This window comes from Rhododendron vialii, chromosome 2a (genome assembly GCF_030253575.1).
Source record: "Rhododendron vialii isolate Sample 1 chromosome 2a, ASM3025357v1".
NCBI lineage: Eukaryota > Viridiplantae > Streptophyta > Magnoliopsida > Ericales > Ericaceae > Rhododendron > Rhododendron vialii.
In genome coordinates this window covers 18436994-18456090 of record NC_080558.1, presented here as the reverse complement: position 1 = coordinate 18456090, position 19097 = coordinate 18436994, and the positions used below count along the sequence as shown (strand labels likewise).

The window sequence follows — 19097 nt, the reverse complement described above, 5'->3', positions numbered from 1 at the left end:
ATTAATTAACAATATGAATAGTTCAAATTGAACTGTGCATCCTGATTGCAGAGAAGCCGGATCCTTTTGCTTGAATATTCTATTGCTCTTATGTAATTTACGTATATTATTTGGTGCCGCTGTAACAATTTTCTATTTCTCCGTTCTCAGGAGTCGCTGCACCCATACGGGTCTAGCTGAAGCGTACAGCTTGTTGGATGCTATTAGGCCTGTGATTGTGGATATTTATGGCCTGTTTGGATGCCGGAGATGAGGGTGGATTTGGCAAGAGCCTTGATTTGCAATCTTGGCCCCACACCATCTCCTGTCTTTGACATCTCTTGTGCGCGGGTGGATTTGCGTGGAGAAAGATTACATATCCGGTTGGAGGGTGGATTAATAACGATGGGGGTACCCACGTCGTTGGCTAATCCGGTTGTTTTGGGACTATTTTGCCTTCATAAATTTGGGTGAGGTGTCTTCCTCTCTTCATCTCTCCATATCGATCTGTAACAACGAAGAGAAGAGAGAGGGTGTCTTCCTCTCTTCATCTCCCTATATCGATCTGTAACAACGAAGAGAAGAGAGAGAGTGTCATGACCCGCTTCATTTTTGTACAATATTGTCCGCTTTGGACGTCCAAAGCGCATAGACTTCCCAGTATGTCATCCATCCCAAGACTACCCTAGAATGAACATACTTAACTGTGAAGTTTTTATGCACTTTGGCCCGCCTTTATGGCTTTAAAAGACCTTGTACAAGTAGGATGGATCTTTTGTTATAAATCATGACTTGCCCCCTCCCGTCCGGACGGAGCCTGCTTTCTGCAGTACCGCCGGCCACCGAAAAGCGGGTTGTCACAGGGGGGGTTGTGTGATGAGGAACGGAGGAAGGGGGGCCGCTGTCCCCAAGGGGACAGCAGCATATTGCTGCACCCCATTTTGGGGCCCACCCCGGTCTCGCTCCGATGATCTGAATCGTTCACTTTGTAGAGTTCGTCGAGTAGAACAACTATGCAAAAAATCAGCTTAATTGGATATCATTAAGTACCTGATCGGAACCTTTTTATCTTAAAAAGAATGGATCCGAAACACTGGATCAAATCCACTGTAACCCATGGACTGAAAGTTATATGGGCTCCGATCAGGTATTTAATGATATCCAATTAAGCTGATTTTTTGCACAGTTGTTTTACTGGACGAGCTTTACAAAGTGAACGATTCAGATCATCGGAGCGAGACTGAGGTGGGCCCCAAAATTGGGACAGCAGCACGCTGCTGTCTCCTCGGGGACAGCTGCGCCCACCCCCCCGCGTCCATGAGGAACATACCGGTGGATTGGCCCGGTTGCTTGGACCGGTTTCTAGGCCGTTACTTTGATCGACGAGAGAGATAAAAAAGTGGGTGGGTACCAGTCAAAAAGAGAAAGCGGGTGGGTACCTGTCAATAAAAGAAAGTTGGTGGGTGAGTGGGTGGGACAAAGCATAAATGTATACATTTATAATTGCAATAATTAGGTTAATTTATTATAATTGCAGTAAATACATATTTATATTTTAAAGGACAAAGAAAGGGTTTCTAAAGCTCCGTTCTAAAAATCTTTTTAAAAAATAAGAAGTTTATTTCATATTTTTAAATTTAAAAATAATGTAAATGAAAAATATTTTTTAAATTTTTTTTTGCACCGTATTGAAGATCTTGATGAGATCTATTAAACAAGATCCATATTGGTAGGAAAATTATTTGTATAAACACGTTATTTTTTAGCTTAAAATTGCCTTCTTAAAAAATAAGTACTTATTTTACGTTGCGGAACGGGGCAAAAAGCTCAAACAGCCAAAAATGTATGGATTTTATTAAGAATGTAAAAATCAGGGTTTTTAGTATTTTTCCCAAAAAAAAAAAAACATTTTTTTCTCAATAAAAATTAAGGTTTAAGCATTTATAAGACAAAACGAATTTATTTTTTCCCACAATTGATAATAAATTTGTATTTACTGAAATTATAATAAATTAACCTAACATTAAAATATAAATTGGGGGCAATTGAGTCATTTGATAACTTATCTCTTCATATTCACCTTTCATATCTCATTTGTCAAAAAACTATCTAAATACTAGATTACAAATTCACCCTTCTTATGAGGTGGGTCCACCCTTTTACATATCACCCCTCATTACATATAAACAATCAAATTCACCCTCCTTCTATATCTACCCAAAATCAAATCATTCATCAAAACGGGCCGTTATGACCTTGTTTGGTTTGAATTTTGAGGAAAATTTTTAAGAGTAATGAGTAGAGAGAGATAGATAGAGAAAATTTATTGGGAACTGTGCGCATAAATTTTGCGACCCCCAAACGAACTTAGGTAATCAAAACCCCGCGCATGGTTCCCAATAAATTTTCTCTATCTATCTCTTTCCACTCATTACACTTCAAAATCTTCCTCAAAATTCAAACCAAACAAGTTTTAGCTTGTACATTTTGTTACGCTGTTGTTTCTAAAGCGTTGAGAACCGAGGTCAAGAACGCGCATGCCTTGGCTAAGTTTGTAAAATTGATGTCTAAGTGCAAAAAAAAAAAAAATTACTCCAAGAATGATTCCTGGCATGAACCTTTTTTTTTTTTTTTTGCATGAACCAATATTTAGTTATAATTCTTGGAAATTGATTTTCACACTTCCTAGTTTTATATCTACACTCCTTTTTTTTTTTTTTTTTTTGCTTTTAGCAAAAAAAATGTATACACTTTCAACACTAAAATACAAAAAAAGGAAGTGTGGATGTCAAAAAGAGGAGTGTGAAAATCACTCCCATAATTGTTTTGATATACTGTAATTAGTAGAGTATTCAATTTGAGGCTTGTTACATAGCACGTACCATTGAGATTAAAAGTTTATGAACGACCCAATTTGAAGGATTAATACAGTGGGGGAGCGATTTTGCCATTATTCTTTTTTCTAACGGCATTTTTTTTTGTGTCTTTGTTAGGTAATTTTTTTTATATGAAAAAAAGGAGTGCCGTTAGAGAAAAACAAAGTGACAAGATTAATTCCCTATTATAATTACTTAGCATTTCATTATAAATGCCAAATGTCAATAATTTAGGCTCAAACTCGGCCCATAATTCGCCACCACAAAATTAAAATCATGCCTCTTTCAATTTGTGTGTGCGCATAATCTTTCCTTTTAGTATATCCTTCTTTTTCATGTCTTCTCAATCTTTTTTTATTTTTTGTGTGTCTGCACAATTTTTCCTTTTACGGTTTATCGTTCTGTTTCTCGTCTTCTCAATCTTTCCTTTTTATATCCTTCTGTTTCATGTCTTCAATCTCGTAAAAGTAGACGTCAATACTTCAAATTTTCATCTCGAAATGTGCATCGTGTGGTGGTGTGCACAAAAGACAATGAGATAAGGGCTCGTTTGGAAGCGAGATAAGAATTGGGGGTATTATTTATGAAAGGGGATAAAATAGTATGGGTTATTAGTTAATAAGAGATGACTCATATTGATGTGATGTTTATGGAGGGGGATTAAATAGTACTGTATTAGTTGGTTTGGATGATGTATTAAAAATGGAGGATAAAATAGTACTTAGTTTGAATGCGGGATAAAATGGAAGGATAAGGGTTGTTTTGTAGTTGAAATAGAGGATCAGAGGGTATTATTTCGGCCTTATCCAGAGGTATTAACTAATAACACTCCAAAATCCACCCACAAATAATCACCCTACAAAAATATTTGCTGGTATAAGAGAAGAGGGGAAAAACCTAATACTCCTATATTTTTGGGTTGCCAAACCAAGTGATAAATCTGGGCTCACAGTCTTAGGAGAGGGAAAAATTAATATCCCTTCTCAATACCCCATCCAAACGAGCCCTAGAGTTGGGCATGCATCATCATTGTAAAAAAAAAACTAATCTGAAGAGTTTCTCCGATTGGTTGATGGATTTGATCTCTAGACAATTGGTTCGGATTCGTTTTTTGGGGTCAGTTCGCAAGAAAGTAATTTGTTGTAAATGTGTGGGGCCGACACATAAATGAAAGAGCTACGGTCTGTAAGAGTGTTCGTAGCATTGTTGTTTTTTTGAACTGAAATGACACTACATGTTTTAAATTGTATACGAATTAGGGGGTGTTTCTATTAACAAAAAAATACTAAAAATTCAATGCATTTTACTATCTCGTTTTTACTAACAAAAAAGTTTCATCATTTTACTATCCCGTTTCCACTAATCAAAAAGTTGTCAACAAAAACTCTTTTTACTACAGTAACTCTACTCACAAACTCATAAACAACTTATTTACTACCGGAAACAACTTGACATTTCCCAATAATCAATTCACTACCGGAAACACAATCAGTTAGCTTCTTATAAGGGCGCCCTTACCGTATTAATGTGCGAACGTCCCATTTTCTCCCCTTTTCTGACCAAATTTCGATGATCCGAGCCGCTCAATGTGTTCAGAACGTGATTTTAAGGGTACCAGCGAGAAATCAACAAAAAAAAAAGACCGAGAAGGGCTTCATCCTAACATGATTTTTGTGGTATGTAATATTGCTATTTTTTGGCAAAAAATAGTAAAACCATCTCATTTTTAATGAATCCACCTTTACATTTGATGGGTGATTTTGATCTAATAGCCGTGATTTACATATTTTTCAATCTAAGGATCCATATTCAACGGGAGCATCATGCTATCATACAATTTGGGAGCAATGGCAGAAATGTTCGATCGTTTGAGCTAATTTTTTCCTAGCCATAGCTTCTTCTTTTTTTCTTCTTCTGTGATTTGGCAGAACTGTCAAAGGCATTTTTAATCCATTATGCCCATGGGATCACCTGAATCATTTTATAAAGAGATTTAAATAAAATGAAAAGATAACACCATACACTGAACATAAATAGCTTTGTCACATGAGATGTCTTCTCTTTGACTCTTTGACAGTAACAACGAAAGACTTAATTAAGTTGCGAAGTTTGACAAGTTTCATAATAAGGACCCTACAAAGCAATGGGAAAAAAAACAAAAAAAAATCCCCGTGATCGTTCATCCAAAAGGATCAAAACAACTGACCTAAGGACTAAAGTCACAAAATATATGTGTGGAAGCGTGAAAACATCTTTCAAAACTCTACTAGACTACTAGAATTTGTAATTGCACGGATTGAGAGCGCAGAGCGAGGATTGAATATGAGAGCGAAAACCATTTTAAAGAATTATGTGATTAAGAGCTAAACTATTTTCTATATTCTATTTGATGATACTTTATCGAGAAAAAAAAAGAATCCGGTCTATGAGTACAACCCTTTTGCATACAACACTTGTACACTAACCTTGTGTAGGATCCATCTTGAGGTCCCACACAAATATTTTAAGACTTCCCAATTTGTTCAGAATATTTTTTGAAGGATCCTTGTAAAAAAAACAGTTCAGTCGTTTTATCGGTAAGTGCTTGATCCATACATTTCTTTCTTGGTCTGTACGATGGATCAAGCATTTAAAAATAACCGAATGAACTGATTTTTTACATGGATCCTTCAAAAAATAATCTGAACAAATAGGTTCTGCATAAGATGGTGTAGAAGTGTTGTACCCATAGCTATTTTGAGTGCACTTTTTATCAACACAAGGGGCATGCTAGTGCATTTCGAGGGTAAAGTCAATCATTTGTACGAGGCATCAAAATTAGGCTTGGCAATCAGACCCGCTTTGTCCTGAACGGGTTGGTTTTTTCACCTCATTTTCTGGTATAGGGTCGAGGTTGGGGTAAAAAATTTAAAACTCGGCCGGGTTCGGGGTGAAAGTACCCCGCCCGAAATGTATTTATATATAAAACTATACTTTTATTACTAATCTAATTATTATTATACTAATTTTTTATATTTTTACCCTAAGATTTTTATCATTTATACGAAAAAAGGGAAATGATTTAATTTTGCCACTCATTTTTTTGTTAACGCCACTCCTTTGCAAGTGTATTTTTGGTGAAAATACATTTGCAGGGGAGTACGTTAACAGAAAAGGGAGTGACAAAATCAGTGGCCTAAAAAAAATTCTATACTTACCTTTATATTTCACCATTATTCTAAAATACTGTATCGCTTTAGTTATAATTATTTTGTTTTATTCTGTTTCAGGTTAATAATTTTTTAAATTTCTTACAGGGCAGGAACGGGATACGCAAAAAATACCCAATCGGAGTCGGGACCGTGTAATAATTTTCCGGTCGGATATGCAAAAACCCGCTCCACCTAATTGCCATTTCTAATCAAAATCTGCGCGCCATTGTATTTCAATGCACGGCGCAAGGACAGAAAAAATAGGGGATATTCTTCAGGTCAATTTTGGAAAATTGCCCGATTGTACTTCTATTTCGTGCACTTCATGGCGCGGAAAATGAGGTCAGTCTTTGGCTGTCCCAATCTACTGCGAACCTCGGATGAAGAATCTACATCAGGCTAGTACCAGGAAAATGTAAGGAAAAATAGTGGCGCGCTGCCCGTGTGGGTCCTTGTTAACTTGTTGAGAAATTTAGCGATAGGTTTACTATAAATATTTTTTAAACCTACAAGTCTATTTAATAATTTTGTAAAATCATAAGCTCACACGATTTAAATTCTAAGGTATCTTATGAAAGTGCCTAAATCACTAAAATTTTATAATAGAAAAGTACACTCTAAAGCACTATAAAAGTGTCTAAACCCTTGGGTACTTTACGCTAGGGTAATCTCCCCTGCCCTAGGATACCCTATCCTATAATAAAAAAATGTATCCTAAAATCTTATGAAAGTGCTTAAACCTTAGGATATTCTAAAATGCACTTGAGAGCTTACAAAATTAATAGGTGGACTTATTGGCTTATAAATTTCACATAATGGACCTAAGACTAATTTTCTATAACTTGTTATCTTCTCTTTAATTATTAGTTCTCATTTGATTTTATAGTTATGTTATTCACAACTCAATGAGTTATCAACAAAGCAAGAAGAATACATGAAAAAAAATACAGTTTTCAATTTACTTTTAACACTTTTCAAGGTATACTTTTAACACATGAAATCGTGTTTTTTTTTCCTACCTTATTGACAGTCTATTGGGTTGATATAGATATTAGCATTTTCCTTGATTTTATCTGAGAGAAACAAAATTTATGAGTGCGACCAGGGTGGTTAAAAAGTTGTGGTAAGAGCATCTTGAATCGGAGACAATCTAAAATTTTGAATCTTATATTTTTTTAACAGCAAAAATGTAATTTCACGTCTTCTTAATCTTCTTTTAATTTTTGTGTGTCCGCACAATTTTTCCTTCTATATCCTTTTGTTTCACGTCTTCTCATCTTTCCCTTTATATCCTTCTGAGATAATGAGATAAAGTTGGAGATGTATCATCATTTTAAAAAAAAAACTAATCCGAAGAGTTAATCCGGTTGGTTAATGGATTTGCTCTCTATACAATTGGTTAGGATTCGTTTTTGGGGTCAGTTAGCAAGAAAGTAGAAATTTGTTGTAAATGTGTGGGGTCGACACATAAATGAGACAAATGTGGTCAAGGAGTGATCGGTAAGAGTGCTCGTAGCATTGTTGTTTTTTTGAACTAAAATGACACTATATGTATTAAATTGTATACGATTTAGGGGGTGTTTTCACCAATAAAAAATACTAAAAATTCAACACATTTTACCATCTCATTTTCACTAACAAAAAAACATTTTACCATCCCGTTTTCACTAACAAAAAAGTTATCCACAAAAACACTTTTTGTTATAGTAACTCTACTCACAAATCCATCAACAGCTTATCCAATACCGGAAACACCTAACAACTTCGCAACCACAAATAAAAATCTACAAATTTTTCATTACCGAAAACAACCCCTTAGTGATTATTATTATTTTTTTTATAGTGGATAGCAAAACACATGATAATACAATTTATTTGGTCATCCAACTCATCTCCGATTGTTTGGGTAGTTCATAAGCACACGATATTGCCAAATAAGGTGCGCTAAGTCTCTAATTTATTTTAATTATGTCGTTAATTTAGTTGTTTCTAATTACTTTTGCATGTAGGGTATTCTTAGTTTCGTTTTGTAGGAAATCACTCAATAAAGGAGTTTTAAAGCCTAGCGCATCAAAGACATTCAAGAACTTAAAGATGATCATGAACAAATAGTGAGAGACCCGGAGGTGACCTAACGGCTCGAAAAGGGCAAGACAAGGATCAAGAGGCAAGTCCTGGACATAGAAGGCTCGGTATCGGTACCTTATAAGGCTTGGTATCGGTACCGAAGTAATCAAGGGAAGCCGCGTAGCAAGGTCGGTACCGGTACCTCATCATCCATGGTATCGGTACTTAGTACCAGTACTGAGTTGATTTGCAGTAGCCTTAAACAGGTTCAGTACCGATGGAAGGCAAAGATTGGTATCGGTACCGAAGGCCTTCGGAGAGGATTTTCAAAGCATCTTTGGGAATATTCTGTACGTGTATGGGGCTTGTATAAATGGTGTGATGCCACCAAATCCAAACAAGTAGATTTTATTGCATTTCTAGATTTAGAATATGATTTGAATTATTTTTTGAATTGTTTTTGGTGTTCTTTATTTTTCCAGCACTTAAACTTTAATTTTCAGCCTTAGGTAATTTAGTTTTGCTATTTTCATATTCATTAAAGTTGTAGCTACACTTCCGATCTATCAAAATCTCTAGTTTATTTCAAGTATTGTTATTTCAATATGTTAGTTAAAGTTTTGCTTGCTTTTATCTCTCTAGATATGAGTGAGTAATTTTTCAAGATTAGGTCATGGAGTGAATAGCACCTCATGGCTTGAGTTAAAATTGCGTTTCTCATCATAAAGTTTGAATATTTTGTTTGAAAATCGATGTTTTGTTCGGATTTGTTTGTCAAATTGCTAAGGTGTTAACCTCCTTGATCATGTGTAGACAAGAGCGTTGCCTACTTGCCACACATGATGCTTGGAGCTCTGTCGCTCGAGGCATTTGCTAAATGAATTCTAGAGCTTGCTTGGTAGATGAACCATTTTATCTTCCAGGTTGGGAACCTTAGTTGTGTATCTCAAATTGCGTATTTGGATGAGAAAAGTATTTTGATTTGAGTCATGAGTGTTAGGATCCCCTAGACCTAATCTGCCTTTTATCTTAGTTAATTCTTCGTTTAATTTAACCGTTTATTTTCCACCACTTAAAGTAAAACAAAGTTGGCTACCTAAAGGCCGAAAACCTTGCTTACATCTACAAATCCATCCAAGCCGTATTAATTATTCCCTTGGGTACGATCCTGGTCTTTCGGATTATTATGCTTCAAATGACGTATTTACCCTACGCTTGGGGTGATCATATTTCGATATATTGACGGACGAAGCAACAATCGCTATGATACTCCCAAGCGATTAGAGAGCATGATGCTCCTAATTGTTCCCAACCATTGGATTGTATGAGTTGATGATCCTAACCAGTAATTGTCAAAACATCTCAAGTAGCAAAAAACATCTCAAGTAGCAAGTGTAGTCATATAATGTAGTAAGTGTTGCTTAATTAGTAAATAGTATGTAAACCTATTTTTGTGATATGTAATATTGCTATTTTTTGGCCAAAAAAAAATTAGTAAAACCATCTCATTTTTAATGAATCCACTTTTACATTTGATGGGTGATTTTGATCTAACAGTCGTGATTTACATATTTTTCAATCTAAGGATCTATATTCAATGGAAGCATCATGCTCCTATACCATTTGGGAGCAATATATGGCAGGAATGTTCGATCGTTTAAGCTAATTTTTTCCTAGCCATGCTCTTTCTTTCTTTCCTTTTTTTTTTCTTCTGTGATTTGGCAAAACTGTCAAAGGCGTTTTCAACCCATTATGCCCATGGGATCACTTGAATCATTTTATAAAGATTTAAATAAAATTAAAAGATAACACCATACACTGAACATAAATAGCTTTGTCACATGAGATGTCCTCTTTGACAGTGACAACGAAAGACTTAATTAAGTTGCGAAGTTTGACAAGTTTCATAATAAGGACCCTACAAAGCAATGGGAAAAAAACCAAAATATCCCCGTGTTCGTTCATCCAAAAGGATCAAAACAACTGACCTAAGGACTACGTCACATAATATATGTGCGGAAGCATGAAAACATCTTTCAAAACTCTACTAGACTACTAGAATTTGTAATTGCATGGATTGAGAACAAAGAGCGAGAATTGAATATGAGAGCGAAAGCCATTTTGAAGAATTATGTGATTAAGAGCTAAACTATTTTCTATATTCTATTTGATGATACTTTATCTAGAAAAAAAAAGAAACTGGTCTATGAGTACAACACTTTTGTATACAACACTTGTACACCACCTTGTGTAGGACCCATCTTGAGGTCCCACACAAATATTTCGAGACTTTTCAATTTGTTCAAAATATTTTTTGAAGGATTCTTATAAAAAAAAACCAGTTCAGTCGTTTTATCGGTAAGTGCTTGATCCATATACATTTTTTTTGGTCCGTACGATGGATCAAGTAATTACCAATAACCGAATGAACTGATTTTTTAAATGGATCCTTCAAAAAACAATCTGAACAAATAGGTTCCACACAAGATGGTGTAGAAATGTTGTACCCATAGCTATTTTGAGGGCACTTTTTATCAACACAAGGTGCATGCTAGAGCATTTCGAGGGTAAAGTCAATCATTGGTATGGGACATCAAAATTAGGCTTGGCAATCAGACCCGCCCCGTCCTGAACGGGCTGGTTTTTTCACCTCATTTTTTGGTATAGGGTTGAGGTCGGGGTAATAAATCTAAAATTCGACCGGGTTCCGGGGTGAAAGTACCCCGCCCTGAAATGTACTCCCTCCGTCCCAAATTGTTTGTCCGGTCCGTAAAACGATAACTTAAAAATAATGCAATTTTTTCAAGTAAAAATTCAAACTTTTTTCATAAATTAAAAATACTCATTGATATCTAGTAAGTTGTTGAATTTTTTTTTATTTTTTCTTGCAAAAATTGTATTATTTTTTACACTCCGTTTTACGGACCGGACAATCATTTTGGGACGGAGGGAGTATTATATATAAAACTATACTTTTATTACTAATCTAATTATTATTATAAGCCTAATCGTTATGTAAGGAAAGTGATTATACACCGAGATCTCAATATGTGGGGCCTACACATATTATACACCTCTTAGGATCTTATAGTGGGCAATGGATTAGTACTAGATCCTTCAATTAATTAAGGATTAGGCACATATACTTTGCAGTGAACCCCATTTAATCGTGTCACTTCAGAAGTTTTGGTGATTTGTTCCAAGATCTACATCCAAAAAAAGGTTTTTTGGTTTTTCGGTTTTCTACTTCGCAAAAAGACAAGGACAGCGGAACCCACAAAGGACTCCGCCAAGAAAAATTCTCGACTGTCCAATGTGGCCATCAAATATGGTATTACTCTTCTAACCCAAAGCTAATCTTCTTTTCGCAGTCCAATGTGGCCATCAAATACACTTACTTTTCTAACCCAAAGCTAATCCTCTTTTCGCATCATATATAGCAAAACTCCAATTATGCAAACCTAATCATGTGCTAGGGTATCATTTTTGTTTTTTTTTTTGTTTTTCTAAACGATAGAAGAGATCATTTATGTATCGGATATGCAGTACAAAGTACAAATCCTGAATATTTACATCAATTATGAGAGTCCACGAGACAATCAAGCCCAATAACTTAATCAGTACAAGAAATGAACTCGTTATACGGTAGAAACAAAGAAAGAAATAAAAAAAAATCCTCTGAGAGAAGAACATTAGCTATTGAGAAATTCGAACTTCTGACCTTCTAACGAGATAGTACAAGAGTTCTGGTCAACCGAACCTACTAAAGTGTATCATTAAGGGCTTGTTCAATTGGGTTTTTGAGTCTTAGACTCTAAATTATTAACTACTCTAAAATCCACTCATTACTCTTATTTTTAACAATTATTTTTATTTTTATCTCTATTTCTTTTCAATCATTATCCAAATCATTACTTATATCTTTTTACCTTAATCATTACAAATTCAAATTCAAAATTTTCAAAACGAACAACCCGACGGAATTGGCGTGTAGTCAAACTAGAGATATAGGTTCTGTGGGGTCCAATTTTGGAAGGGGAGTGAAAATCCGACGTGGATGAATCCTTGTTTGTTTTAGCAGTGGAGTAGTATAGTACACATTTTTGTTTGGAAGTTCATTTCCACTCCAGAAACACTACAGTCACCGACCGGGAGGGTCGGTGACCGGCCACTGACCATGTGTGGGGTTCATTCCGGGCCCCGCACGAATGGTCCGAGCTGTTTAATAATTTTAAAAAAAATACCAAGTGGGCCATGTGGGAAATAAGCTCAATCCGATGTGTGTACGTGCTCGATCCGAGCCGTTCCAAAATCAGATGATCCGAGCCGTTCAAAAATGAAAGTTTGGAACAAGCACGTACACACATCGGATTGAGCTTATTTCTCATGTGGCCCACTCGGTTTTTTTTTTTTTTAAATTATTGACCGGCTCGGATCATTCGTGTGGGGCCCGGAGTGGACCCCACACGCGGTCGGTGGCCGGTCATCGACCCCTGGTCGGTGACTGTAGCACTGCTGTTTCCACTCTCTCTTTCGGATTAATTACTCAGTGCTCCCGGAGCTGACATTTACGTAGCGATAAATTACGATACCAATTTTTTGGGCCCCGGAAAGATTTTTTTGAAAATATCTTCGGAAGTAAAATTATTGATCGAGATTCACTTTAATGTGTAGTATCCTAATATCCAAGTGAATCTGAACCATTGATTTCTCTTTTAAGGAAATTTTTTGGGATCCCTAATATTGCTCGATAAATTATGAATTATAGACATTAGAGCAAGTTTACCAGCTTAGCTAAAAGAGCATTTTAGGTATTTTACCCAAGCAAAAACTCAAAATGGGCACTGCATCAGCATATGTAAAAAGTAAGCTATTATCCCTTTGTGAAAAAGTTAGCTAAATATACCTACAAACTGTTCACTATGTACTCATTATTTTATTAGTTTTTCCTTTCTCTCTCCTCTTCTCCCTGTCCCAACCACCCCTTCCCTGTATACACACATGAAAAAGAAAATTAATATTTTAATAAAAAATAGGTAAAATAAATTGAATTGGTGTAGTGTTGAAAGAAATATGTGTAGATAAAATGAAAAAATGTGTACTGTTCAAGAGTTTTTTTAGCAAATGACCGGTAAACTTGCTCTTATCATTCATGTGGCCATTTAATGAAATGGATATATTGACAGCCAAACTCAGAGGAGCCAAACTCATATGTTTGATCCATCATTGCACACTGCAGTGTGTGTGGGTGTGTATATGGGTGTGCAAGTGGGTGTGGAGGTAGCACAACTCTTTTACAAATTTAACAAAGCTTGAGAGGGAAATCTACAGCCTCATATAATATTTAAAAAGCCATTTTTTCTTAGTTTTATTTTGTATATTTCAAAAAATATTTATGTAAAAGTCAAATTTTTTTATTTTTCTAATTCGTCTTGACGTGACGAATCAATAATCTATAAAAGTTAGGTGTAAACTGACAAACGCGAGAAAAACTAAATAAAAACAAAATAAGGAAAACCATTTCACTGGTGTTATTATTTTTTTCAATCGATAGAAAATATTATTTTACATCAGATATGAAGTACAAAATACAAGCATGGGACACTGCATCAATTGTAAGAGTCTACAAAATAACCAAGCCCAACAACTCAACCAATACAAAAAATAAACTCATTATAGGGTTGAAAGAATGAAAAAGTCCTCCTAGCTAGGGAAGAACACCTACACGCAGATGGATGGGGAAACTCGAACTCTTAACTTCAAGGGCGGAAGTGTATATGGGCTATAGTAGGCTGTAGCCTAGGTGGGGTTCGGGGAAAAAAAAATTATATGTAAAAACACAACCCATACAACGCCTAACCCATTTAGCCCAACCCATTTCTTACAGCCCAGCCTAATTTTGTTGAGATAAAAACACACAACGCCCTCACAACCCCATACACTACATCCGTACGTCATCACTCCCTCCATTCTCATCCCCGTTCTATCATCTGTTACACCTGAACAAACGCCCTGAAGGCTTGAAGCAATGATTTCAACAGCCTATGCTGGAAGGGTTCGATTGGTGACTGAACTAATACTCCGAACCGGACGAACTCGAAAACAGAACGGAGTATCTATCTCCTGACTCTCCTCGAAATCCATCCCCGCTTTGTGACTCAGTGAGTAATGAGTATCTCATTCTCAATCTCATCTGTTTGAATGACTGATGTCTCCTCTATGGAAGTAAGACAATAGTTTATGATATTTTTTATTTATTCAAAACCCCTACAGTCTACACTGCATATTCTTTTGAAATTTGGAGAATGCACAAGAGTCCAAGACAATAGTTTATTCTCTTGCCCTTATTATTGTTGTTTATTCTCCAGTTGGCAATCCACTTGATAGTATTGATTTAGAAATATTTATTAGTGCTTTGTAATTAGGGTTTTTTGATACTAAGTTTAGGGCTTTTTAATTTATGTTTAAGCTTATTAGAAATTGAAATGCAAGACCCCTGGACCAGTATGTATTACACACTGCGGTCTCCCATTCGCTTGCGAGGTTTAATATTTGTAAGTATTCATTTACTATGCAAAGCACTGGCTAGTGTGTTTAGATTTGTACTTAATTATGTTGTTAAATGCATAACACTGGCTGGTATGATTAGATTTGCTCTTACATTATTAAATGCAGAGCACTGGCTGGTGTGCTAAATTTTTACTGATTTAGTTGATGCAGAGCACTGGCTGGTGTGCTTATATTGGTTTTAATTGTTGGTTCTTACAATGTTACTCTTTTAGGTTTAAATTATAATGGAACAACAACAAAAAAAAGGGAGGAAAAACTTTTTTGTCGTTCTTCAAACGAAGAGTGAATATATCAGAAAGTGATGCTCCTTCTTAGTTCAATGTTGATTCTTCAATTGATGACCTACCTCCTCCTAAAATTCAAAGAGTTGAATTTGATGATGCTTCTCTTGTACGGAAACCGGGGTTACGTTTTTCGATATGGGAACATCCCGTTAATCAACATGATGAAATTAGACGAGCTTATATTAAAGCGGAGCCATATCAACCTAATTATCTAGAGTTTCAATGGTCCAAGTTTGGAATTCAATATCGTTGATTTCAATTCTCTTGGTTCAGCAAATTTCCTTGGTTAGAGTATTCCCCGCAAAAAGATGCAGTATTTTGTTTTCCATGCTTCATTTTTGAAAAGAAAACAGCAAATTGTTCTACATTAACTGGTGGGGGGTTTATAAATTGGAATGTGGTTTTCGATGCCTTTTCGATGCATGTAGGAGGTCCCAATTCACCACATTTCAATGCTGTGAATTATTGTGATGATTTAATGAATGTTGGTCGGCATATTGACAAAGTAATGAATGCACAATCTTCAGAAGACATTCAGAAAAATAAGTTGCGGCTTATGGCAATGATTGAGAGTATTGGATGGCTTACTTTGCAAGGATGTGCTCTCAGAGGTCATGATGAATCCGTTGATTCAAAAAACCGTGGTAATTTCATTGAATTGATAAAGTTTGAGGGAAAATTGGATGATAATATTGTTGATGTTGTCTTAGAAAAAGCTCCAAAAAATGCAAAGTATATCTCACCATTGATTCAAAAGGAAATTTTGCATATTTTCGGTAACAAAGTGAGAAAAAAGATTTGTGAGGAAGTTAGAGATGCCAAATTTTGTATTCTGGTAGATGAAGCAAAGGATGCATCTAATAGAGAGCAAATGGTAATTGTTTTGAGATTTGTTGATATCCAAGGGTTTTTACAGGAGCGCTTTTTTCATATTGTGCATGTTAAAAACACCACTGCATTAACTCTAAAGAAAGAGATATCCGATGTCCTCACTCGTTACAATTTGGACATTCACAATATGTGAGATTAAGGGTATGATGATGCTAGCAATATGCGTAGTGCATGGAATGGATTACAAGCCTCATTTCTTAAAGATTGTCCGTATGCTTATTATATACATTGTTTCGCCCACTGACTACACCTAGCATTAGTTGCAGCTGCTGAAATTGAGAGCTCTATCTGGTTGTTCTTTTCAAAATTGACTTCCATTATCACTCTTGTTGATGCTTCTCCAAAATGACATATTGAGTTACAATCTGCCAAAGCCATTGAAGTTGAACATATGTTAGATACCGGTGAACGTGAGACGGGTAGAGGGGCCAATCAGATTGGTATTTTGCATCTGACCTGGAACAACTCGTTGGAGCTCTAATTTTGATTCTATTTGCAGCTTGGTTGACATGTTTACTGCAACTATTAAAGTTCTTGGAATGATGTTTGAGAAGGGATCCTCTAACTCTATACGTGGGGAAGCTAAAGGTGCTTTGCTTGCGATGAAGTCATTTTAGTTCATATTTATTTTGCATTTGATGCATAGAATTATAGGAATCACTTATTTGCTTTGTCGAGCCTTGCAACACAAATCTCTTGACATCATAAATGCCATGGACTTAGTTTTTACTACAAAAGCACTCTTTCACACCTTCAGAGAAAAAGGTTTTGACCCTCTTATGATGCATGTGAAATCAATTTGCACAGAGTACGACATTGATATGCCCAACATGAGTGCTCGTTACAAAACAGCTACAGGTCGTACTTGTCAGCAAAATAATGTCCTCACAGTTGAGCATCATTGCCACATTGATATATTCAACGCCGTAATAGATTTTCAGTTGGCGGAGTTGAATGACAGATTCAACAAGGGGGTAGTAGAACTCCTTGTCCTTAGCTCGACTTTAGAACCTAAGGATGGCTTTAAATCATTCAATGTTGATCATATTTGCACTCTTGCCGAGAAATTTTATCCTGATGATTTCACAAATCAGCAGAGAAATTATTTGAGATTATAGTTGGAACATTACAAGCTTGATGTACCTCGTCAACAGAAATTCAAGAATATGACCACCATTTCTGAATTATGTCGAGGATTAGTTGAGACAAAAAAGTCGAAGAGCTATCATTTGATCGAAAGGTTGATTCGCCTTGTTGCAACTCTTCCGGTTATGAAGGCAACATCGGAAAGAGCATTTTCAGCTATGAAGCATCTGAAAACTGATCTGCGCAACAAAATGGATGATGATTTTCTAGCGGATTCTATGACTATGTACATCGAAAGAGATCTTATCCAAGACATCGACTCAAATTCTATAATATATGATTTATATTTTGTGAAACATCGTAGGGTACAACTTTGATAGTGTAAGTTTTTTTGTACTTCTCTTTTATTTATTTTTGAACATTTACGTATTTATATATAAGTTTGCCTCGTTTTAGTTTATATATATGTAATTTGGGTTAGCCCAGGGTAGATTTAATTCCTGGTTCGGCCCTTGCCCATGATCGTTCTTCCAAAAGGACCAAAACTGTAACGACCCGAATTTTTGTCCTATTTTTTTAATACAAATTTGTAATTTTTAAATACTAATTCAATAATTAGTTAGATTAATTACGTAAAATACATAATTAGGTTGTATAATTGATACTACTCATTTAAATGTATATATGATATTTATTCTTTAGATATACATACATTTATACCCATCCTTTATCTTTTCTTACTACACCCTACAAATCCTAACTAAACTTTATCTAAACAAAACCCGAACTCCTATCTCTACCATTTCACCCGAAAATTAGGGCCTCCTCTCATCCCTTTGTAACTTCCCATCCTCCCACGTACATACCCATACTTACCATAACTCCTCCATCACTTCACATCCCCCTTAATCATCTTTACCTTCCCCCCTTTTACTTATAAAGCCAACACCCTCTTCTTTTCCATTTAGAGAGAGAGAGAGAGAGAGAGAGAGAGAGAGAGAGAGAGAGAGTGCTGGGCAATAAAGGAGGAGGAGAAGAAAAATAAAGAAGAGCAAAGGAAGAAGGCACCACCACAAATTTTATTTTCGTTCATCCTACGCACCTATTTTTATGGCCATTCTCCTCCTAGTTAAATTCGTTTTTAGGCTGTGTTTTCTTCATGAAACTTGTAGAGGGTGTCAAGAGCTTCGATTTCGACCCAAGAATCACCCAAAACGGTCAAGAATTGATAGAGTTATCGCCATTCAAAATTCGGTAAAATTCTTGGATTCTGATATCCAGGCAGATTCAGCTACCCTTCTAAATTTCCATTTTTCTCCTACTTAAAGTGGTATTCGGGCTTAGACTTCTTCAAAAAAGTTGTAGAGCGTTTCAAGAGCTTCGCGTTAGACATAAGAATCATCCAAAACGGAAGAGGTTTGGTCAAGTTATTCCAGCCCAAAGTTGCTGCTGGAATACCGATCTTTTGCCGCCAAACAAAAACCCACCGGACTCCCCAGTCGAGCTTTTTGTCCAGATCGAGGTAGAATAATCGCTTCTCTACTTTCTCCTAAGTATAAAATAATCCCTATATGTTGAGTTTAAGGAGTATTAACGGTTGAAATCGGGCTACGGATCGAAACTGTGGAATCCAAATGATACTTTGTTTTTCTTGGAAAAGTCACTGTAGCATGCATGAAGGCATTGAGAAATGTTGGACTGTTATTTCACATAGACCCCTGTGCTATTTTAGTTTTCAGATCTGACCCTAGGCTATGTCTAAACGTATTTCTACCAGTAGTGTTTATAACATTAATGGTTGCATGCTATGTTGATCTGATTGATATGTTTTACTTGAGCCTAATTGGGTTGACTTCTTTACTGCATCTATGATAGAATGATATTAAATGAATTGTATGTTACTGTAAAATAATGCATATGATAAGTTATGAAACATTTTATTCCATGACAAATTGATAGCCAATCTAGTGGATAGCTATAGACGTCATAATTTCTAAAAGAATAAATTGACTATATTACCCTTACATTTGAGTAACGACTAAACCAACCTTCTAGTTTTTTTAAGAAAATTACTTGACCGATAAACAAATTTAAGGGCATCTGTCTGTTCATAAAACACTACGTGCTTTACTTTCTTGCACCATATTAAATGT

At 35.7% G+C, this 19097-nt stretch overlaps 1 protein-coding gene across 1 annotated transcript; it reads left to right on the top strand.

Annotated features, from left to right (window-relative positions):
• The first annotated feature begins 249 nt into the window (after positions 1–249).
• LOC131317246 (uncharacterized) lies at positions 250–16976 on the top strand. Its single transcript, XM_058346809.1, has 4 exons — positions 250–449; positions 15241–15987; positions 16358–16446; positions 16513–16976. Exons 1-4 carry the CDS (start codon positions 250–252, stop codon positions 16974–16976), a joined length of 1500 nt encoding a protein of 499 aa, XP_058202792.1.
• The last annotated feature ends 2121 nt before the right edge of the window (positions 16977–19097 follow it).